We start from the raw sequence: 24,103 nt of genomic DNA, 5'->3' as shown, positions 1-24,103 counted from the left end.
CCAAACTGTACTGAAAAATGTACTTATTTTTACATTTACTGGGACATGTAGAAGGAGATATTCAAAAAGAGAAAAGCCAAGAGCTGAGTGATGAGTGATGAGAATACTTATGTTTCACTTTTTGACCCATACTTTAGCATCCCTCACCCGAACTCCTTTTCGCTCTCAGATAGGGGCGCGGTTTGCACGGCAGCAGGATCCTGTGCCTTACATGGTGTCCCAGCCTTTGCCTTGGCAGATTCACTCAGTGTCGCACAGTCGGAGGAGCAGCAAAGCAGACGAGGTCAGTTTGAATGAGATCTGTGCATGTGTCTGTGATGTGAAGGCATGTGATTCCTCACCGACAACACAACGCACGTTCACTCTGCACACGACCGAATCATCCACTATGACTAAATCCTCTCTTCTGGGCACTGGGTAGCTCCACCGGGTCGTCTGAGGGTTACGTCTTTCACAGGTGTACACTGACGGTAGTTTTTGAGGAAAAAACAAGGAACCTTTTTTTGTAAGGGAGGTTTCCCCTGCCAGTGTGACTGGGATTTTTACAGATAATTCTCTGTTACCTAATGGCGAGACGGAGCATATGGAAAGGTCAACGGTCAACTTTGACTCAGCATGTGAGCAGTAAGCTTGGTCACACGTTCTGTGTTTGCTTAGAGTGTATCAGGTGAGGACATTGGAGGAATCAGATTTACAGGCTCAAAAAAAAAAAAAAAACCCACCAACAAAATAATATAATAAAGTTGAAATGAGTTTTGTGCCAGACGCAGTTAAACAATGACCTTTTGGCTCTCAGTAGATCAATATCAGTGAATCCATAAATCCTTGTACAGAGATCAACACTCCACAACTTCAACATTACTTAGCTCCTCCTTGGCTTTTACTGTGCGTTGCTGAATCATAAAAACCTGTAGTTCACAAGTCTGTGGATCTTTTGTGTCTTTTTTTCTTTTTGGTCGAGATAACTGTTGATTGCTGACGTAGACCTTTGTAAAGATGAAGCTGGCAAATAGAAAAGATACACAGAGGCAAAGACCTGAGCTGTGTGCAAGAAGAGGAACTTTGGTGGTTAGCTGAAGTGCTAAGATGAGAAGGTGAAAGAAAAGCATCAGCCAACAAAAAAACATGTGAAGCAAGCAGGGAGACATCAAAACAGAGGTGAAAAAATAAAACATTTTGTGTCATCATAATGTCTCTGGTAGAAGGAGAGGGCAGACCTTATTATGTTTAGGACTGAATGCGTGCAGGCATGCAGCCAAATTGACGGGTAAGCAGGCTAAACTGGTCCAGTCCTCAGCCTCTCTGGCCTCCCTGCCGCTGCTCTGCTTGAGCAGTAATCCCAATCAAGGGGATTTGTGTTTGAGGTCATTATCCTAACTGTAGTTAGAAAGGACACACACACACACACACACACACACATGCAGGTACAGCCACACATGTACACTGCACATTCATTCCTGAAGGACAGCACATTTTGTAATCAGGAAGGAGAATTTTCACAAAAGCGCCTGTGCGATTATCTGCTTGCATGTGTCTGATTTTGGACTGTTGTCGGTATGTGAACAATGTTTGAGTCAAGTTCCAGATAAGATTGAAACACTGATTATTATCATACCTGGTAGGTGTTTTCGTTCATATCTTCGTCTCTGTGCGTCAGTGAGTACGTGTTTTAAACCACAGCTCTTCTGTTGTGTTCACAGTTTGATGGGCTCAGGAGGAACAGCATAGGGGTGTATAGAAAGAGTAAGTATGCTAATTAATTTAAATGCAGGCTATTTTTCTGCCGTAATAATTGTCATCTTAAAGTAACCAGGAGGATTTGATTCAAATTCAACTCTGAAAACCTTCATCAGAAAAATAGCCCGCTTGAATAAAGGCTAATATGTACACAATGTGTTTGAACCTAATCATTGCTACAGAGTATGTCTCCATGGCTGTTGCCTCTACCTCTCTGGCTATACCCTGTGTCCTGTCGTGCTCAGACTCCAACACCAGCAATGGGACGTGCCCCGTGGCCCCTGTTCCTCCGCTCAGCCCTGTCGAAGTTGAGAAGGCCGCCACCACCATCCAGTCCCATTTCAGGAAGTTCCAACAGAAGAAACACAAGAACGGCAAGTAGATGGACAAAGAGAGACGGTGAGACACAACAGGAAGCAAGTGGGGACGTATGTGGATTCACCAAACGATGGATGAACTGATTCTGTGATGACATACAAAAATGCATGTATACACTCATATGCAAATATACATACATTCAAACTGTAAGAAAAACAGTGAGTAGAGCTCCCGGATTAGTTACACAGTTTAAACAATAACATACAGTGATAGATTACATCTCAAAGAGCTACATGTAATGCCCTATTTAAAATTCTATGTGAAAATACTGTGGATCTGAATGCACGTGTGTTTGTGAGCGACCGTTGAGCGTACTGTATTTATATATGACCAGTGTTTTGAGTATGTAAATATGAAAATGAATAATCAAATAATTTGTCAACATTGTGGATCTTTCAAAAACAAACACTTTGAATAAACTCCTCTGTAAGCCTGTGTCGTGTTTCATAGCAGCATGGTGCCCCCTAGTGTTCTAAGCAGGTACTGCATTGTTTTTCGCCTGAATTTAAATTTGATTTTTCAGGTGGTTCATCCCTAATCCAGCAGTATCCTTAAAAGCCCTCATGCATTTTTCTTTTTCTTTTCTTTTTTCTTTAATATTTTTAGGTGGATGCATAAATAAGCAGACATTAAAGAAGCACATTAAACAATACAGACAAAATAAATCGTGTAACTATTAAATAATCAAAACAACTGTCTGTCCACGCCAAAACAAGAGCCGCATAATTATGTCATTATGCCACAGTCTCTATCAAAAAACATGTGTTGTGAAAAGAACAATGAAGGAAAAAATTAAAATCATGATGATTGTTTAAAATCATGATTGTTTAAAATGTATTATTTTACAGTTTGTCACATCTTGTCTGTATTCATTCATGTTATTTATTTCATTATATCATTATATTTTATTAATGTTTTTTATTGTTTAATTTTGAAGCCTTTAGGTGTATATGGGGTATATTAAATGTTGATTTATGCCCACAACTGAAAGTGTTGCATTTCATTGTATTAGTATTACTCAGGTACCATGATTTGAATACAAAGTAAAAGGTTCAGGTGATCTGGGTGCAGGATTCAATGATTTGAGCTCATAGTCCATAAGTTTTCATTCGAATGTCAATTTAACAAATCATTTTTTCACTCATTTCTAGTATTACAGTGAGTTTTGGTTTATGATACCCAGGCCCTTTGTGATTTGGAGAATTACATTTAAGATTGTATTTTATTTATTTATATCCACATCACTGAATGAAACTGACAAATGTAGACCTACATTTTTCATTTGGACTAATCTCATCTGATTATTCTGAACTTTGTGCCTGAAGAAATAGTCCCTATAAAACCTGTTTGCACTGAGATCTGTCAATCTTAAAAACAGTCGGGCACCAAAGAGATGACTGAGCCAAACTGTTTCACAAACATAAAAAAAACATAACTGCAGTGAAAAGCGGATAATTTAGAGAGCCCTTAATCCAAAATACTATGTGGTAGTGAAAGAACGAATAATATCATCACAGTTCATAAAAAGATAGCTTTATTGCACAAGGTGTTGAGTACTCTTTTTCTGATTTTGTTTGTTTTCATAGAAAAGAAAATGTAGAGTTAAACACAAGCAATTGCAAATTGAAGCAATGTTTCCCCCATAAAAGTTTAAGGAACAACCTCTTTAAAACATTTGAATTAACCCCCCCATTTTAAATTAATCAATTCACCGTTTTCCTTTTTCTTTTTTCTAACCAGCAAAATTTTCAGAACATGCAATGCTGCTGTCCTCCCCTCAGAAAGTGGGATAATAAAAAAAAAAAGCCAAACTCTAAAGTAAGCAACCTGTGACAAAGTAAAACAACAACAACAAAACAAAACAAAAAAAACCTAAAAAAAAAAATGTTTTAAAAAAAATAGAGATAATGCAACCAAATGTCCTGCAAAGCAAGAAATCAATATTGTTAACTATGCATGGTCCACTCTGACGTGTTTCAACTGGTCCATAAATGAAGATAAAGCAGTGTCTGTATAATTCTATAGTTTTTCATTAAGTCCTCTTCTGTTTCATTACAATAACTTGAATTCAAAGTTTACATTGTGCCCTGGTTTCTAGTGAAGATGTCGAAAATAGTACTCATTTATACAAAACACTTTCCTATGTACACGAGTCTTCTATTATGGAGTAGAAATTATGTTGTATAGGTGGACGGGGGGTGCAGTGAGAGGGGAAGATCTGATTGGTTGAGCAGATGTGGAAAAGGTTGGGGAAGTAGCACAGGTGAAGTTGGCCTCAAAAACACAGAATGAGCCAGTTTGAAAAGAATCCAAGGAAAGAAATCCACCCAATTTTTTTTTTTAAGTGTTTGTGTTCTTTATGGTTAAATATTCTCCAAAGCAGCACTGTGTCACACATAAGTCAGTCCGCGTGTAACGTAATACAACAAAATATATACTAACACTTGGATAATCCTTCAGAATTTTAAGATAAGGACTTATTTGTTGAATTGCCAATAGATAGCTAAGAATGTCAGACTGCTAGAACCACGAAAGCTCTCCAATTAACTCATTTATTTAATTTGTACAAAAAATGAAGTTTAAAAAGGACAAGACAGAAATAGTCTCGCATGTAACCGCTGTAAAACTACAACTTTTCACATTTTACACTTTGTTTTTTTTTACAGAACGGACACGAGAGGTCAATTTTTTCATCTTAATCTTGGTGAACAAGCAAATTTCCCGCGCTGTTGAACTACTGTTTTAAATATTACATTTGGTTGATATTCCTGTTAGATAGTAAAAGTATCAGAGGGTGGAAATTTTCCTTAAAGGTATACATTCCATATATTCTGAGCAAACTGACATCAGATCTGTGTTTTACAGTACAGGCAACTTCAGCGAAGTACAAGGGGAAAGCAGGTTGGACAGGAGTTTATTTCATCACTCCATCCAATATCCATACAACTGGAGTAAGGAAGCCTCTGGTTTTGGTTGCTAAAAAAGGCCTGCCTCGTTCCAAACTCTTGGTTTTTTTTTGTGTTTTTTTGTTTCTGACGACAACTTGGAACAGAAAGGCCAAAATGAAAGGAATCACATTAACAATGGAAAGCAAGGTCATTCCTTTACCGTCTGGTTTTAACATAAAAGGGAGCATGAATACATTTATGAGCAGTTGTAAATTTTACTGTATGGTATGTTTATTGGCCTGCTGTCCCAGAGTTTGGGGAGGACTCGTTATGACACAGATAAGAAACAGAAATACTTGTTGGTCTGTTTTGTCTTCATAAGTTATAGTCAGGCGATGGCATTGAGTTTGAGAACACACCTTTGGAAGGTACAATACAACATATTACAATAGGCTCACTTACTGTATAGGCTGTCCTTGTTTTACTGTTTTCTTTTTCAACACCACACTTTCTGCACTGAGCCAAAGACCACACTTAACCAGCGACACGATCTCACACTATAATTTGACTTTACTGTGCTTGTCCTCTCAGCTGCCGCCTGCTGTACAGGCGCCACAAACTGAACATTTACAAAATCACAAGGGGGGAGGTGGGGGGGGTCACTGTTTCATTCTTCAAACCTCAGTTTCACCATTTAACTTTCTTTCACACCGCTTCCTTTCTCTCCAAGAGCTACCCGTTTAAGCTTCCCTCTCCTTTTTTATTCTTCCTTCCTTCTTGCAGTTTTTTCACTCTGAGCGATTGTCTTGTGATCCTTTATATATATATTCAATTAGAACGGCTTCTATATTTCTCTGCTTTTTTCAATATTCATATATTTGCTATATATTTGAATAGAAATATATATGTACATACTTTTGAAAACAAACATATATCATATCTTTTTCTTTTTTCTATTGCGAGAGCCCTGATGTTACGTTTTACCACTGCAAAACATTTGGAGCAACTCTTTTTTTTTTCTTTTTTTTTTTTGGAACGATCTTTGTTATGGGATTAAGCTTTGGAAGAAGAAATGGGGGAAGTGGGGTCGGAAATAAACTTTAAGTTAAAAGATACAGTACCATGCATAAAGCTAAAATAAATTTCTGGAGGTTGAGGGACTTGAAAACACATCTTTCAGTTTTGAAGACCACTTATTTCTGAAGAAAAACTGTTTCTCTCTGCTGTGCGTCCCGCCCTCTCCCCGTTTCCCTAACCCAACTGCAAATTCTATCAACACTTAAATCCTCCATCTATAATCTCAAAGTCACTGTCTGTTCGTAAGTTCAAGATCATTCCACACAAATATGTTTTTTCTTGTATACATCTGAATAAATTTGCTGTATGTTTGCAACATGTCACTCCATTCAAGTTGTCATTGAACGTCAAATAGCATTTCTGCCTGTCTGTGCATATTAGACCTCTTCTCTCAGTCTTTCTGTATTTTCAGCTAGCCAGTATGCTAGCAGAGGGTCACAGTGACACTGTATGGATACGATGAAGGGGGGACTGGGTGGGTCGGAGTGATGGTGGGTTAGGATAGATAGGGGGAAAAAAGTGGGTACAGGTCAAATGGGTTAAACAAAAAATAATAGCATTGTGGCACCTTGATGAATCGTCAAAGAGTCTCTTCCTTCTTTGTTCCGAGGCAGGAAAAGAAAGAAAGAAACCTCTTTCTTATCATCTGCAATGAACCCACTACCTCTTGAGTATTTCTCATTTAAGCAATGCCGTCAATCACACTTAACAAAACAAAGTTCAAAATGCTGGACCAAATAGTGTTACATTGTCAGCATCATCACTGTTACTGTCCCCGAATCCGGGTACAAAATGAACAGTGTCGGGGTGTGTGTGTGTGTGTGTGTGTGTGTGTGTGTGTGTGTGTGTGTGTGTGTGTTGGGGGTTCAGTTTTGACACAGACATCTGCCCAAGAGGTCAGCATACAGATTGATTTCAAAAAGGTCCACTGTTGGTGTGTGCCTGCCACATGTATACATATATATATTTACACATATACACCCACACGCACACACACGCAGGCTTGTGATGGTTTCTGTTACTTGGATCCATTCCAACTTTTTCTTAGTGCACATGAGATTATATTTCCATCATCGGAAAATAAACAGAAAACTTACAGGGGAAAAAAAAAAAAAACGGTTTTGATTCATCTTTCACTTGATGATGCTTGACATTTTTTTGTCCCCTCTGGTTTGAGTCTCTTTATAAAAGCATCAATTAAGACCACTATGCTGTGTCATCCATTGCATGTATAAGAAAATTCTCAAAACTTGTACTGAGACGACAGTCCTTCCATTGCCTCTAGTATGGATCCACGATGGATTAACCTCTCAGAGCCTGTGTAACACCAAGGTTAGTGGTTTATGCATACGGTAAAAGCATCTTGCCATGGCACAATGCTGTGATATGAGCTCTTCTTCCATCAGAGACCAGAAAAGTAACATGTTTTAAAACCTAAAAACCTCAAAAACTCAAGCAACCTGGTTCATTCTACGACTGTCTTGATCTAGAAAACAAGACAGCGCATGTGGAAAGCATTTTGTGCATAAGTACTCTGTCTTTATCAGAAAATGAAAATATGAAGTGAACAGATAAATCATTTATGTTTTGGCAAGTGACTTTCAGGGTGATGACATAAGAGATAGAGAAAGATGACACAATAATAATAGAAAGCAACCAGGCAGAAAGAAAGGCAAACCCCTGTGCTGTGGAGACCCAACTCTGACCCCTTCCTACAATAGTGTCAATGGGAACCCATCCAGCCCCCTGCAGCCCGGCACAGCGCAGGCACTGACGGGTCAGCTGTGCATGTGTATGTTCCTCACCCCATTTTTCCATAGAGGCTCCAGGCAAGTGCTGGCTTGACCAGCATTAAGAGTTACAGTGACAGGCCGCAGTGATGGCAGGCTACACCAGTGTATACGACTTGGAGTAGGCCCCTGCGCCTCCATCCCTCTGCTTCTGTAGTCTACCTAAGCCAGAGGAGCTGCTCTCCAGGAGAGAGTCTCTGGATCCTCCCACCTTGGAGGAGGAAGAGGAGGCACCTCCAGGAGTCCCTCCTGTGGCCCCTGCTACCCCACCTCCACCGGAGGATGACGACGCCCCAGCAGCTGCAGCGGTAGCAGCAGCAGCAGCCGCTGCACTCTGGGCCACTGAGGCTGAGGAGCCAGGCATGGTGAGAGTCCTCTGAGGAAGTGTGGAGCTGCTAGAGCTAGCAGACACTCCTCCACTCCCACTACCTCCACCACCACCTCCTGCTCCTCCAGAGGAAGCCCCAGAGGAAGTAAGGTTGGACAGGCCAGAGTGGCCCATGCTTAGGGCCTGCTGCTTTGCAGAGTCCATAGTCACATGACGGCCCTGGGTGTGGTATGCCCGCTGGGCGAGGCCACGAATAGAGGCTTCACGTGGTGGAACCACTGGACATGGGTCATGATGCTCCGACTGCTTTCGGAAGAAGGAATCTGACTTCATGTAGAGCGGTAGGTTGCAGTAGTCACCTGGAGAGAAAAAGTCAGAGGAGATATGACTGCCAAAGTCTGTGGATGATATTCATCATGTTCCACACTGAATATCTGCATTGTGTATTTATGTAAATCACTGATTGCATTTAACATACTTGGCAATATTACCAGTGTTGCACATGCAATATGATCAATTACAGAGACCCTTGCCCTGTGGACTGTAGACATAGTTTTTGTATATTCGTACATTATTATGTAACATTTGTAAGTATCTACAATTGTTTTGTTGTTGCTCTCTCTTTTCTTCAGCTATTTTATGTAATTCTTTTATTTCAAGGCCATCTCATTTCTTCATTTTGCTGTTCTGACATTTTAAGCGAATCAAATTGATTGCACACATTTAAATGATGAAGTCTTTTTTGGATATTTAAAATGTCAAGTGAAAAGTAATTGAGAGTATAAAAAAAAAAACAACAACAACAAACTTTCATGCTTTGCAGAAACCACTCACTCTTGGCGCGGTGTGGAATGGGCACGGCTACATTCTTGCCACGATCATAGTCCTGGGGTTTAGGTGGTGAGGCAGTGAAACGGCAGATACCAGGCTCCGACGGTGTGCTCATGGACGTCATGCTGTCTGCATTGTCATTGGTACCTGTGGTCATCTGATCAGATGAGCTGTCAGAGATAAAGCACTCAGTAATCTCAAACTTGGCATGCTGCAGGTGTTCCTCTAGCTTGGCATGCTCATATGCTCTTGCCAGCTCCTCGTAGGTGGAGGAGGCGCTCTCTGTCGACACCATGCTGTTGCGACCCTTATCTATGGAAGAGAAAGGAACGGAAATAAAGATATGCACATTTTCTCCAGTTTTACACGAGCCTCATGTTTTTCTAGCCACCTCAAAACCACATTTATGTCCACATTTTAAAACTAGCTTTACTTATATGTGCATGTTACTGGCTGTAAGTGTCCTTTCACCCAACCTGTGTCCTGTGAGAGGCTGGCACTGTAGCTGTCACTCTCTGTGACAGTGATGCCATGCTGGGAGCCAACTGTGCGCCAGTCTGAGGTGAGAGTGCGAGCTGGTGTGGAGGCCTGGCACTTGGTCAGAGTCCACTGACTGGAGTAGCGGTTCCTGATGCTATGGGCTGACTTGACACTCTTCCTCGACACTGGGTCTGGTGGCGAATGGATGGAAAAAATAAGAAAGATGTGCATATGTACAGAGGCTGATTAATGACTTTTGCAACAGGCTTATCTTTTTCAAAATAAAGGCAAGACATGCTGGAAATCTGCACATTTTATGCTAACACCATTCATGTACTGTATGGTATAATGACAAAGGAATTTGTGCTAGTCGCTACAATCCTGCTTTGTTTAAGCTTTTAGTAAATACTTACTGGTCCCTGGTCTGATGTCTGACATGTCAATCAAAGGGCCGGTGTTCTGGATGAGGGCTGGATGATGGACAGACACACCTGTGCAGAAGCTCTGAGGGTTCCCAGTTTGGTTGAACTCTGTGTCTGTCACAGGGATAGTGGCTTTGTCCTCACCTATAAGAGAAAGGATGAATATTGCAATATTGTATTTCAGGACAAAAGCGACAACTTTAAGTTAAATTACTCCCAATACCTATGATACATTTAGCACAACGATAATTTGATCCAAATCTCAGACATGACAACTCTGTCTGTCTCTCACCAATTTGCTTGATGCCTTCTTTGTCCTCAATCAGCAGCTGCACTCTGGGGATGTCAATGTGTAATCGTGGGCCCTGAGGAGGCCCCTTCACTGGGGTGTCAAAGCTGCGGTTGTTTTTACTAATCCAGACATACAAGAAAAGCACACACACAAACATTTCCAGTTTTGAAAAAAAAGAAAAAAAAGAAAAACCAAAATGTGGATTTGTGCAATGAATTTTGAGGTTCACTAGAGAATATTTCAGACTTTCAGAGTAGAAAATAGCAGTCTTACCTTATCAGCATCTCTGCCAGGCTTTTGGCATCTGGAGAGAGCAAACATAACATAACAAATTATTTTTTCCTGACACACAAATCCATCTTTTAAAATAAATGCAACTCCAGAGACTCCATTCAAGATTCTTTCTGATGTCTGGTTTGCTCTTCTTGCCACTTTATTATTTCCACTTGTCATCTCTCCTTCCCTCACCTCTTAGTCTCTTCAGCCTCTTTTCCTTGCGTTTCTTGCGAATGATGAAGAGCAGTGCAACACCCAGAGTGACCAAGATCACAGGACAGCCAATAGAAAACAGCTTCTTCACATCATCGTTCTTTTCCAGGGGGGATTTGATTGGTGGAATCGTGCCTGCACCGACACCAAGGAAGAGCAGAGATAAGTCACTGCCCATTTCAGACAATATAAAATAACATCCCAAGTTACCCAGTGTAATGAATTTCTTATTCAAAGCAACAGACAAACAGACAATACCATTTATCCAAAAAAAAAAGAGTCTTCTACTCACTACCGTCATAGTCCAGTGTTGCAAACTGGGAGCTCTGGTTGCCACAGCCAGCGCTGTTACAGGCCTTCATCTTCAGCTCATACCAGGTGGCCTCACGCAGCTCTGCCAGGAACACGTCTGTGGTGGCATTGGTCCGTACATTCTGCCATGCCCACGTGCCTGCAACAAATACACACAGCAACGTTCAGTCGTATCTCTTTTCTTAATCTCTTAGAGGTAACCTTTGTGTTACTCACCTTTGGGTCTAAACTCTAGCGTAACGGAGCTGATTGGACAGCCTCCACTTGCCCACCCCTGCAGATTGAGGCGGGCGTGGCTGGAGTTAATGTGGGTAAAGACAGGCTGATCCTTGTTGAACTGGGGTTCTGTAAAAGAAGCAAAATAATCATGTATTTGTCTATATCTGTTTGTATGACTGGAAAAATGACTCGGGTCATACAACAAGTAACTGGGGAACATAAGGCAACATAAACAGGCCTGTGTGATTGAACAGCAGTGCCTTGCTCATCCTCCCTTCCCAGCTTCTCACCTCGCCCATGGGTCTTTGCCTCAATGATCTCACTGATGCGTCCGGCTCCAACGCTGTTCTTTGCAGCCAGCTTGACTTTGTACCAGGTGCCACAGCGCAGGTTGTCCAACTTGAAGGAGCGCTCGCTCGAACTGATGAAAACATCCTTCCATTCCTCTGTGTTGTCTACAGAGTACTGCAGCACAAAACCTGCATAAGCACAAAAGAAGACATACATTCATCGGTAATCATCTTCTTGCTTCATTACACCAGTCTCTCTTTTATACAGTTAAGAAGAGTTTTGCATTAAACTTAACATTGATACCTCTGCCGTCCACTAGATGGCAGTGCCAGACTGTACTGCTCTTGCCTAGAAAGACTCTCAATCGCAGGACGATCTAGCTGCTCCCTGTCTATGCCGCCATTAGTTACCTACAAACCCCAAGACTGGGATGGCGCTGACTAAGCATCTATGTAAATGAGGGTATGCAATGTGGTGACTGTTTTTATAATCAGCTGCCTCGGAGAGCCAACTCCCCAGTTCTGAGACACTTTACATCTGATCCTCTCTGACTGTGTTTCCTTCTGTCTGCACAGAATTATGCATATATGAATGTCTCCTTCCCTGTCTTTCTTCGTACATTTTGTACCAGCTTTTCTTTCTTCCCTCTCTCTCTAACAGATGGCATGATAAGAGTCCAGAACATAAGAGAGGTTAACATGTGCAGTTCCTGCAGTGTTTGTTTCTAAGTTTTACAGTGCAAACAGCACAGAACAGCACAATAACAGACTAGCGTAGAACACATTAGAACATAGCATTAATTCTCACTGCATGATTACTGGCCTACATGATTAGTTCATGTGTTTAGCTGTTTATGTATTTTAATTCATTTTTACACAAGAAACACTCTAACATGTTTTATCCAAGAGTGAACAGTCTGCAGATGAAACTGCAGTAGCAAAGCAAAGTGCAACATGTTTGATGGGAAACTTCAGCATTGTGGACTGCTAACACTATGCAGATGGCTTCACAGACAGACACGCAATCTGCTGACAACACACACACACACACACACACACACACACATACACACACACACACACCCTATACAGGCTTCATGGATGTATGAGACTCTAGATGATGTATGCAAATACTGATTGATGGCCTACTGTCATTTGAATACAAAGTTGCACACCCAAAACACACTGTTTTATATCACTTTATCCTCATAATAGATGCAAATCACTGCTTTCTCTGGTTCTTCCTGACAGTAGGTCTACACTGACCCACACGAATAACACAAAGATATTAAATCAGTACAGCTTTGGCACCTTTAAAATATGCTCAACCAGATGGTTAATAGAGTTGTTTGTGTATATAGTCATAGTTTTTAACTGCCCTTTCTTTGGGACAGTATGGTGGGACAGTAAGTGCCTCAGGGTGCAATTGTGTCTTAAGCCACCAAAACCATTACATGCCTGGTGTTTGAGAGTTGAGACAGTTGACTCTGCAGCACCATCATTCTGACAAATAGCATGAACAAAGAAAAGGGAATAAACCATTTGCATGCACGCCTATTCAGGCACGCACACACACCATGCCCATCTTCACACAGAAATCACCAACAATCCGATAATCAAACAGACAGATAATTAAAAGGGAAACCTAAAACCAGAAGGCAAATCAATAAACTGACAGATGTGTATGCTCACTAACAATGTGCCAGGTGTAAGAGAAAGAAAAAACCAAAGAGTAAACCATGAGCAGAAGTTAAAGTGGAATATTTTTCATTTTCACATTTTAGCTATAAACCCGACTTGATAACCTCGAGCAAAATTGTGTACAGTGTTCACCTTTACACACATACAGCCACGGACAACAAGAAAAAGATGTGAGTATACAGGAAGACAGACAGGAAAATGGCCACATGCCTCTGATAGAGCTGCCTCCGTTGTCTCCGGGTATCCAGGTCAGAGTGATGGAGGAGGTGGAGGTGGTGGAGACGGTTAGACGAGGCTGGTCTGGAGGGACTGGGGAACAGACACAAAGAGTTAACCGCTCAATAACGCCTGTTCATGGATATTACAGATTCTTGTAGAGGAGGTAAAAAAAAAAATAAAAAAAAAGTCACTGTTAATGTTAAAAGTTTGCTGCATTTCTCAAAGCTGAGTGGACTAAATAGCCTGAAAGGTATTTGAACTCTGCTGCCATTCTCCTACCTTGCACCAAAAGGTTGACTATGATAGTGTCAAAGCCCAGCGTGTTGGTGGCCGTGCAGGTGTAGTAACCAGAATCTTCAGCTTTGACAGAGCGCAGCACCAGCGTCCCATTGGCCAGAATGAGACGCTGTCCATCTAGAGACACTGGGATAGCTGTGTCCTCACTGACAGCGAGAGGAAAAAGAGGTTGGGCAACTTATTTTGTTTCTAGTGTTAAAAAAAGGTTGCAAAATTGTACGTTTTTAATGATGTAAAACTTTTCGTGACGTCATTGCAGCATATCAACACAAAAGCAAATGTGCATCTGCAAACAATAAATAAGGTTCACTTACACTTTTGTTTGAGATATTCACTCATACTAATTAACTCTTGTGCCTTGAACTCAGCTTTAAATAACAGCTTTAAATAAGGCTTCCCACCTGTCTTTGGTCCATTTTATAGAGGGTGTAGGCTCTCCTACTGAGCTGCAGGGCAGTCGCACCTCCTTCATCCAAGGAGTGGTCACTGTGCCTCCAAATGACAGGATCTTAGCCGGAGCTGGTGGAGGTACAGGTACAGGTATAAGAGTACATATGAAAGGAATATGGAAGGAGAGATACTGAAAAAATACCATTAGAGTTGTTGGCATTAACAAATACACAAGAAAGACAATAGCCTAATTAATATCTACCAATCGGTTAGAAAATTTCAAACCCAATAATGTATTGAATCAATACAGAAGTTTTATGGTTGATATGCAGTGTGTACGCTGACTTGTTTTCCATTTAGCTTTCACTCAAAAAACAAGATTTACTAGCAGAGGACGAGCGACGTATATGCTGTGATTCACACTTGGTGGAAAAGAAACCCGCGTTAAATGTGACACTGTCCGGCAAAGAATAGCATGTGAATAATAATATAATACAGGACAAAGTATAAGCTGAGAGGACATAAGAAAAAAACTCCATCTTTTCAGGCACATAACCCTCTTATTCTCTGCCATTCACTCAAACGCTCTCTCTGTCTCTCTTCCTTTCTCAAGTCTTGGCATCTTAATGCTGGTGCTCTAGTGCACTTATGTTAAGGTTGAATGAAGTATTGAGTGGGCAAGCCCGGAGGACACTGCCTTTTACAGCTGCCGATCAGCTGACGCACCCATCCATACGAGCGCACGCACACACACACACACACACACACACACACACACATACACTCACGAACCTTTGCAGCCAACAGCCAGAGGAGTGAATAGATACAGAAAAGGATAACATGTATTCATTCTCTCTCCCTTATTCTTCTTGTCTTTTGATCCAAAGCCTATTGATTTAACTGCCCTCTTCATTTTCTTAAACCCTCTGCCTCTCTATTGTCTTGAGTATTAGTTAGCTCTGCTCCTGTTGTGTAATTTTCACATCTCTTTTTTTTTCTCCCTCCACTGCTGTCCTCCCTTTTGCTCCCCCCCTCTTATCATTTCCCGGATTCAGGCCAGTTTATCTGGTGCCCTGTGAACTCGGAAATCAATAGCACCCGCTGCTCTTCTGCATGAAGTCAAAACACACAGTCACACATGAACAGGGGGAGAGGTTATGCAAAGAAGGGTTATACACAGCAAGTGACAGAGTGAGAAGGAGATTATTCACATGATTCACAGAGTCATGAAGGATGCAGGGCAAAACATTCTTTAAAAATGTATTTTTAGCTCATGGCATTGTCAGGAAGAGGTTTGAAGAAGGGTACTACTCTGACTGTACCAGCGTTGTTCACAGTTCCTATGAAAAAAAGAAAAAAAAAAGAACCAGACAAACAAAGAACCAGAAAAGTCTGTGCTGCCATCACCCATCAAGCCGGCCAAAAGCCTTTCAGACGAGCTGGCTTAATAGACGAGCTGGAAAGTGGAAATGTTTTTAAAATTAACATTGCATTTCTACAACATTCTCGACTCATGATGGACATTAAAAATAAGATTGATCTGGCTGAAAGCTTTTTTTAATTATACTTATTTAATTATACTCCTGTTCTTCATTGTTTCCCAAATCTCTCACCTACATTATCCACAATGCCATTCGACTGCTCATAGTCAGGTCAAAAGCTTTAGTTTTAGTAGCAGCTACTTCAGGCTCAAGCTGTTAGCCTCAATCCCAGATGCCGGCTACAGAAATCTGGTAACCTTGCTTTGTTTAACCTCATATCCCCAGATTTTTTGCATTTTGCATTTTCAACCAGCACTGAGTCAAGTGACATCACTTAAGGCAACCTATGAAATTTCACTCCCTTGGGCAACACAAAAGGTTTTTTATACAACTTTTTTGAACACTGGACTCCCAGAATGCAGGGTTATTCGTGGTTTCCAGAGTTACCACCAGTAGAATGGGAGCTGAAGCTTCCAGCTATCAAGCTCCTCCCCAGTTAAACGAGTTCCCAGTTTAGATTCAGTAGGAAGACCCCCTCTCCACATTCAAGATGGCATAGATCAAGCCTACAGTTAGGGAAGGCTCAGGTGATGTACATGATGTTCCCCTTCGCACCTCTCTCCCTCTCCTCTCTCCTGTCTGCTCTTGTATCTTTCTGCCGTTAATTCTTTTAATATTAATATTATTATCACCCCCACCACCCCTTCTCTCTCAACCCAAACGGTCAAGGCAGATGGCCGCCCACTCAGAGTCTGATTGTGCTCGAGGCTTGTGCTTGTTTCAAGGGAGTTTTTCCTTGCTCTGTCGCCAAGTGCTCCCTCATGGTGGGAGCTGTAGGATCTCTGTAAATAATATTATAAAGTGTCTAGACCTGCTCTATATGATGTGTTCCCTGAGATAACTTCTCTTACCCTTTGCTGCTGGCTCCACGGTGACCTTGTCGCTGAAGTTACCCCGGCCTGCAGTGGTGACAGCCGCAGCCCAGATCAGGTACTGCTGACGGTGGTTGAGGTGAGTGATTCGGTAGAACAGCAACTCTGGATTGGCTTCGTACTCACTGGGCAGCTGGAGAGAGCCAAAACGGGAAAGGGAAAGTGTTGATTTTGGAGGATATTTCATTCTAAACAGTTCAGCAGACTCCACCACAGGTAATGCAATTTCTCTCAAATATTACAGGGAAATAAGTTTTTCTTTTTGAATCATTCATCACAAATCTGGGCTTACAACTTTCACTTGTTGACACTGTTTCTATTGTAAAGGTCTGTTAAATTAAGAATAACAATCTGACTTGCTGAGGAAATAGGCTTTTTGTAAGACAAAAAAATATATTTTAAAGGCTACCGAAAACAGAATTAGAAGAAGACAGAAAAATATAGAATAATATATACATTTTCATGTAGAAATGTGGATTGTTACATTGCATTCTGGTAACAAATATCTTTCTGTCATATCATAAAATCTACATGGTACCATATATGCTGAGGAGCACAGAGTAAAATCTGGGAGATGCCAGAGACAAGATCATTTTATCACTTTACTGGAGGGGCAGACATAATGTGAAGGACTGAGTGAACATCATTCTAATGTGAACCAATCCCTGTATTCTCTCCTCGAGCCAGGAAAAAGAGAGGAGGATGGGGATGAAGGTACAGAGGGGTTCTGGGCCATATCACATTATGATATGCCAAAAAGCTGTGTGGAGGAATGGAGCTGGAGTGAGGAAGAATAGGATGGGGATGCTGGAGGAGAGAGAGAGAGGGAGAAAGAAGGTTGGATGGGGGGAGCGAGACCCATTCCTTCTCCTCCGCTGTTCTCCTCGGGGAGGGCAAGCCGAGATAGGAGACAGAGGAAGACAATGGGGGACAGACAAATGAGTCAGTCAGAGATATCATGAACAGTCATACACTAATGAGGCCTATCTACTGCAGGCATCAGCAATGACAGAGGAGAGGAGAGGAGAGGAGAGGAGAGGAGAGGAGAGGAGAGGAGAGGAGAGGAGAGGAGAGAGGAGAGGAGAGGAGAGGAGAGGAGAGGAGAGGGGAGAGGAGAGAGGAGAGGAGAGGAGAGGAGAGGAGAGGGGAGAGGAGAGAGGAGAGGAGAGGAGTCCAATAAACAGGCAGAGAGGAGAGGAATAGATACACACAAGCAAGTACAAATACACATACACAAATATAGTGACACACACATCCAGTGGCATACATGACCTGGAGGTGGATGTGTAATTGCAGTGTGTTTAACCCAGCCATGTGTCTGCTGTCTAGACATATACACATCACTGTCCCCTCAACACACTCACACAGAACCTCTCTTTTTTTACTGCCTGCCAGTCACCATTCACATACCCACCAATTACACCCTCAACTCCTACTCTTCATCTACTCCTCAGGTATCCCAACACCCAGGTACACACACGCACACATGCACACACACAAACCTCTGCATGTTACCGTCTCAACTATGAATAGAAAAAAATAAAAAAAGGAAACACAATCACACTCACACACACATACACACCCTGCAAGGTAGAACCTAGCATTCACTGTCGCCCTCTAAATCACATGTTTTACTACTACAGTTTGACACTGACATGCATTTCTGACTGACAGGCGCCCGTGCACACATGAAATAAGGCCGGCAACGCGAGTGTCAAATGATTTGAAAGAGTCGGTGAACATAGCAGACCTGTAAAAACCTGCGAAGACACTGCAGTGTTGCTGAGCTCTGTCCTAGTCTGCTGGGTTGTTGTCTGCAGAACAGTTTATTCTGGGCAAACAGATTCCAGTATTCATGTTATTTTTCACATTTATGAGCAGGCCGTCATGGAAGAATCCACTGGGCTTTTTATTGCTTCCCTGTGTTCCCTGCTCATCATCTATTCCTCTTGTCTAAGTCCTTTCTGTATTTTCCTCTCTGCCTATACTTCACCCCACTACGCCAGCCTTCCCTTCTCCTCCTGCCATCACTCTTCATCCCTCTCTTAATTTCTCTGTCCCTCTCCACATTTCCCTGTCATCTATGGGCCCACTCCTTGCTTTTCCTTCCATCTATCCACCAGCGTCCCTGCCCCCCCCAGCCCTCTGTTTTACATCCTTTCCATATTTCTCCTCCCTAACTCTCACGTATATCAACGCCTTCTTCTCCTTTCTGTACATTTGTGTCTATGCTCTCCACTGCAGGCAGATGTATGGATGGATGGACAGATGGATGGGTAGATGTTGGGAGGAAGGGGAGGAAGGAGTGACAGTGTGTGCGTTGCTGTAACGGATATTAAAATATTCCTCCGGCGTGGAGATAGCGGTGATCCGGGGAACGATAGAGCGAGATAATGAAAAGAGGAACAAAAGTACTCCCCGCGCGGTGTGTCTGACCCCCCCATCCCTCCTTCCTTCTCTCCAGTCGCACTCATTTACATAGTAATCATCCCGAACTGCATGGGGCTTCAGAGAGAGAGAGACAGACAGATAGATAGATAGATAGACAGATAGATAGACAGACAGATAGATAGATAGATAGATAGATAGATAAAACATGAGCTGCACATATATATGCACATATGTAGCTCTATTCCAATGGTGTGATACATTTATGAGTGTGTGTGTGTGTGTGTGTGTGTGCATGTGTGTGCATGTGTGTGTGTGTGTGTGTGGAAGTGAGAGTGTGTGTTTGCAGTCGGCTTGTTTTCTGCCCTCGCTGATGAACAGACGAGGTTGTCCTGGCAACGTGATGAGACGCAGATATGCAAATGAGGCTGGAGGGTGAGCTTGCACGCACACACACTGCGGTAAGAGGAGAACTCATTTCACACACACATCTAGCTGAGACTGCAGCACTAGACCACACACACACACACACACACACACACACATACATAGAGAGAGAAACACATCCACAAACACACTAATGCAGAACATCATAATTAAATCAATTTTCGTGTATGTTTAACAGAAGCTATATTCTCCATTAAAAAGAGGATCATGTCTCGTTCATCACCAGCCATGTTTGGACAACCCTCTCCTCCCTTTTCCCCTTTCATTCACTTACCTGCCCCAAAACTCTGCGCACCCCTCTGGTAACTCACCGGTTGGCCTGATCCGGGGCTGGAGCAGTAGATGGTGTACTTGCGGATGATTCCATTTGGTTTATGAGGAGGTAACCAGGACACCACAACACTACTGGCAGAGGAGGGCACAGCTTTGATGCCAGCTGGGGGTCCAGGGTCTGAATTGTAAAGGGGTAAAAAGAGAGAAATGGAGGGCAGAGTAATGCATGAGCCATTTTTAATTTTGCTGCATGTATAGTAAACAGAACAGCTTTAATTTAATTTCACAGCTTTATGGCTGGATGGATTGATGACATCTGCCAATTCCTTACTTTTGTGTTATGTTGCTTACAGACAACTCATTGGGAATCAATGCTTACTTGACCAGCAACTTGTTGATTAAACATTTACATACAATACTGATTGCTACCAACTCCTTATAAAGGTAACTGGATCTGCATGCTAACTTGTAGTCATATCTGTTCTGTCTTAATATCAGGCAAATACGGAGTGTTAGCATGGTGTACTGCAGCCAATGATTTTCAGTGATGTTCAGGTGTGTTTGTTAGTGTGACATTGATGGTTATGAACACCAAGAAGGTCAGAGAAGGTGAGAGAGTTAAACATCATATTATAATTTAAAATAAACACGCTAAATTAACACACATGCAAATGCATATTCAAAGAGACCAAACGCTGTGGCTGTGGGAGAGCATGGAAAAGAAGTGAATAATGAATCTCTGTCTTCCTCTCTCCTATTTACACTGCCTACGGTCTTTGTGTCTAAGGGACTGAGGCAGAGGAAAGGCAGGCTGAGAACTGTCTGTTTACACAATTCCATTGCAAACACTTTTCCATATGCTGCAGACAGAACTGAGGGCAAAGGGAAGTCTGAGACTGAGAGAGGCAGAGAACGTTGAATGTATGTGAAGAGGTTGCCCCTGGACAGTGTCAACCCGCAAGAGGGAAAAAGAGACACTCAGCTCGCCCCCAATAAACACACATGCTCTGACACACACGCACATGCACACACACTCAAAGACTTAGACAACACACATATTTGAAGAGCTCTCGCAGTGAGGCCAGCTCATAAAATGGAGATATAGCAAGGAAGAGAGAATAAAGGCCTTTTCTGAAACAACACTTCTTAGAATCTCTACTCCCTCCCCTCCTTTCTCTCTCTCTCTCTCTCTCTCTTCTCTGCGCTCCCTCTCTCCCTCATTTTCTCCATCTCCAGACGCCTGCCTCCTCCTCTGCCTGGCCCCAGGGAAGGAGAGGAGAGGCGGATACGGATGTAATCCACAGCCCGCCAGTGTAAGCACAAAATTAATTCTTTTTAAGCCACAAAGAATTAATCCCTCTCCTTGTGCTGGGTGCTGAGCTGGACTCGCACACAACTAATAGCGCATGTACACACACACACACACACACACACACAATTCGCACCCGCACACCAATGCAAAGACATTGTACACATGTACACACACACTTAACCCCCGCCAACATTTACGCATATTCACATGCACAGACCCACACCCTTAGGCTCCTTAACCACACACACACACATACACACACTTTTTGGCTTCTTAGTTCTCATTAGCACTGGTAATGGCACATCAGAGCACAAAGAGGTTTTAATCAGCAGCCTCAGCCTTACAAAGAATACCCCCCTGCAGCATAAACCAAGAACAAAAACCCTTAAACCTGCCCCAAAAAGGTGTGGTCAAAGCAAATGATATTGGTGTTCTTGTCATTATGTGTGGAGGGACTTCCAAAAATGTGGACTCACAATCTTCACGAGTTTGGATATAAAGGACGTTGCTACGGACCCCGTCTCCAGCCTGGGTGTAGGCCAGCACCTGGATGCTGTAGTTGGTGAACTTCTCCAGGCCTTTGAGCTCTACCTGCTCCTTGGTGGTTGTGATGTTTTGCATTTCACCCCATTCTGAGAAGCAGACAGAGAAATGTTCAGACCAAGAACTGCAAGGTTACTGTTAATTTTATGATCCAGTGTGTTGGATTTAGGGTCAGAAATTAAATGTAATATTCATCATTCTGTTTCCTTTAGTGTGTAATCAACTGAAACTAAGAATCATTGTGTTTTCTTTACCTTAAAATGAACCTTTTATATCTACAGAGACAGTGATGCACTGCCATGTTTATACAGTAGACCAGAATGGACAAACCAAACATTGGTGGTAGATTAGCAGCCACCAGATGGGTAACACAACAGATGTTCAGTTGCTTGTAATGTGCACCCATACAGCTAGATGCCGCTAAATCCTACATGCTGGACCTTTAAGTAAGATGGCAGATACACTTCACTCACCTCCATCTGGGAAGACAGCCCAGAATACGACACGATATCCCTTCAACACGCCATGCAGTGTCATCCTGGGCGGTTCAGCCCATGTGATGACTGCCTCGTCTGATGTTACAGAAATGGCTCGAACATTTTGAGGAGGCTGGCTGGGCACTGAAGGCAAACAGGGAGAAGAGAAGAGAAGAGGTAAAACATGTTATCTAAACCACGTATGTTCAGTTACTGTAAAACCTCTGTTTGTTGAAGGATGAAACACACAGCTCGCAACTTGTTTGATGACTGAGCTAAATACACAGATAAACTAGAAAAAATCAAAGAATTCTTTAATCCCCTCATATACAGTTTCCCTTAACCCCGTAATTAACTTTGAGGTTTGAAAAAGACCTTATTCCACAGTGTAACAAGACCATATACGTTCTGTATCGGCTTGTTCCAGCTTTTCGTTAAAGCTGTATGCTGTTCGTGGTTGGTGAAATAAAAAAAAAAACAAAAACAACAAAAAACACCATATTGTAGATCTATTGTACATTATTTTAAACCATTTTTTCTAGCTCACCTTTGAGATCACTTTGCGATCTGGACTCAAGGAGGTTTAAGGGATTGTAAGATTGTAAGACACCTTTAAGTAACTTGATGGCTGAAAACATTAACAAACGTCTCTATATCAAATATTCTGTGTGAACCCAGCTCTTTACTGAAGCTAACTCTCTCTATAAACCAATTATTCTGTGTTTCATTACTGCAAGATTCCAACAAATGGATGTGCTCATTTCATACACATTTTATTTGTATTTATATTATATATACATTATCATGTATTTGGTATCTAAAGTTCTGTGGGTTTGAACAAAGTTTAGCTTCACAGTGTTTGTAATGACAGGTGCACTGACGAAATGAAAAATGTGAAATTGTGAAAATTGTTTTTACATTAAAGCAAAAGCAAACATTGTCTCATTTTCAGGACAGCATTGCCTAGCTGATATATAAAAAAATAAGCCCTCTCTGAAACCCTAACAGGCATTTCCATATCAAACCTGAAGCGAGTAAACAGACTAGCAATAGATAAAAAGCTCATGACATGCGTCCAGCCTGATGTATAGGACCATCACTACAACCACCATCTCTCTTTCTCTGTACAAGCCTCCTTCTGTCCCCACCAGTCCAGGTGTCTCTTCTATTGGCTGCCACTGACCACTAGTCTTTCAGGCCTTGAATAACGCACACTGTTGACGATGAACAGAAGTCAACTTGTGAGAGAAGGAGGGGCAGGAAGAGAGGAAGAGAGGCGTCTGAAAGACAGAGAGCAATGAAAGAGAGAGATTGGCCAAGTCCACCAGGGAATTTCTCTGCAGCTGGTGAAGAGAGGGGAGGTGAGGCGGAGGGAAAGGAGGATTAAAAAACCGCAACAGGGTTTTGCATGAATAAACCTTTAGGCTTCAAGTCTAAATAATTAGAAGGCTACAAAATCTCGCCCAGTTCCTAACATGTCAGTCGCACCTTTGCGAAAAGGACGAAAGAGAATCTAAACAAAAAGGCAAGATAGTTGTAGTGCTTCCAGACTGTCTGAATTAGGACTTATGTAGCGTTAAGTGGGTGAAGGAAAGAAAATAAATGAGAGGAAAAGGCAAAAGGTATAATAACGCTAATGTGTAAAATAGCCTCCCATAAACAAGTGCCTGTGCTTGGAGAAAGAAAAGAAGGGGAATACAGGAACATAGTGAAAGGCAGTTGTAGACTGGGGCTATGGGGGGGAGGGGGGCGAGGGGCAGAGGAAGGAGGGAGGAAGGGAGGAAGAGAGTTAAAAGCAAGGGGAGCAAGGGAAGGGCAGAAAAAGATGAAAAGAGGGTGCAGAGAGACAATGCGCTCAGCTGTGGATAATTACAGCAGGAAGCTAGCAGAGGGAACGAGAGAGGGAGAGACAGACAGAGAGACAAGCTAATTATAATTATTTTTAGTATGCTTGTTGTTATCACTATTATCATAATGGCCATCAATATCACTGTCACCACGGTGACAGCCACAGGGAAGAGCTGGAGGGCTCTGTCTGCTCTGGACCAATGGGACTCAGCCAACTGTTCACTGGGTGGACAAGTACGTATGTGACGTGTTTCTGTGTGTGT

At 42.2% G+C, this 24,103-nt stretch overlaps 1 protein-coding gene and 1 long non-coding RNA gene across 2 annotated transcripts in view; one reads left to right on the top strand and one right to left on the bottom strand.

Moving 5' to 3' along the window:
• Positions 1 to 1,637: 1,637 nt before the first annotated feature.
• Positions 1,638 to 2,550, top strand: LOC124059282. The gene is made up of 2 exons (XR_006843382.1): positions 1,638 to 1,743; positions 1,920 to 2,550. It is a non-coding gene; the product is annotated as an uncharacterized LOC124059282 (long non-coding RNA).
• Positions 2,551 to 5,981: 3,431 nt separating this feature from the next.
• Positions 5,982 to 24,103, bottom strand: part of LOC124059277 (Down syndrome cell adhesion molecule-like protein 1 homolog) — a 94,479-nt gene continuing 76,357 nt past the window's right edge. Inside the window, exons 19-35 of the mRNA XM_046389143.1 lie at positions 21,990 to 22,136; positions 21,450 to 21,605; positions 19,700 to 19,839; positions 16,533 to 16,686; positions 14,152 to 14,269; positions 13,733 to 13,896; positions 13,445 to 13,543; positions 11,534 to 11,722; positions 11,241 to 11,369; positions 11,005 to 11,163; positions 10,692 to 10,847; positions 10,497 to 10,527; positions 10,224 to 10,342; positions 9,923 to 10,075; positions 9,506 to 9,700; positions 9,033 to 9,341; positions 5,982 to 8,557 (exon numbers count right to left, since the gene is read on the bottom strand). Of these exons, the coding sequence (XP_046245099.1) occupies positions 7,968 to 8,557; positions 9,033 to 9,341; positions 9,506 to 9,700; positions 9,923 to 10,075; positions 10,224 to 10,342; positions 10,497 to 10,527; positions 10,692 to 10,847; positions 11,005 to 11,163; positions 11,241 to 11,369; positions 11,534 to 11,722; positions 13,445 to 13,543; positions 13,733 to 13,896; positions 14,152 to 14,269; positions 16,533 to 16,686; positions 19,700 to 19,839; positions 21,450 to 21,605; positions 21,990 to 22,136 (3,008 nt within the window). The 3' untranslated portion in view covers positions 5,982 to 7,967. The remainder of the gene's footprint in view (positions 8,558 to 9,032; positions 9,342 to 9,505; positions 9,701 to 9,922; positions 10,076 to 10,223; positions 10,343 to 10,496; positions 10,528 to 10,691; positions 10,848 to 11,004; positions 11,164 to 11,240; positions 11,370 to 11,533; positions 11,723 to 13,444; positions 13,544 to 13,732; positions 13,897 to 14,151; positions 14,270 to 16,532; positions 16,687 to 19,699; positions 19,840 to 21,449; positions 21,606 to 21,989; positions 22,137 to 24,103) is intronic.

This window comes from Scatophagus argus, chromosome 5 (genome assembly GCF_020382885.2).
Source record: "Scatophagus argus isolate fScaArg1 chromosome 5, fScaArg1.pri, whole genome shotgun sequence".
Classification (NCBI taxonomy): domain Eukaryota; kingdom Metazoa; phylum Chordata; class Actinopteri; family Scatophagidae; genus Scatophagus; species Scatophagus argus.
The sequence above is the reverse complement of the archived record's forward strand: the minus strand, read 5'-3'. Positions and strand labels throughout refer to the sequence as shown.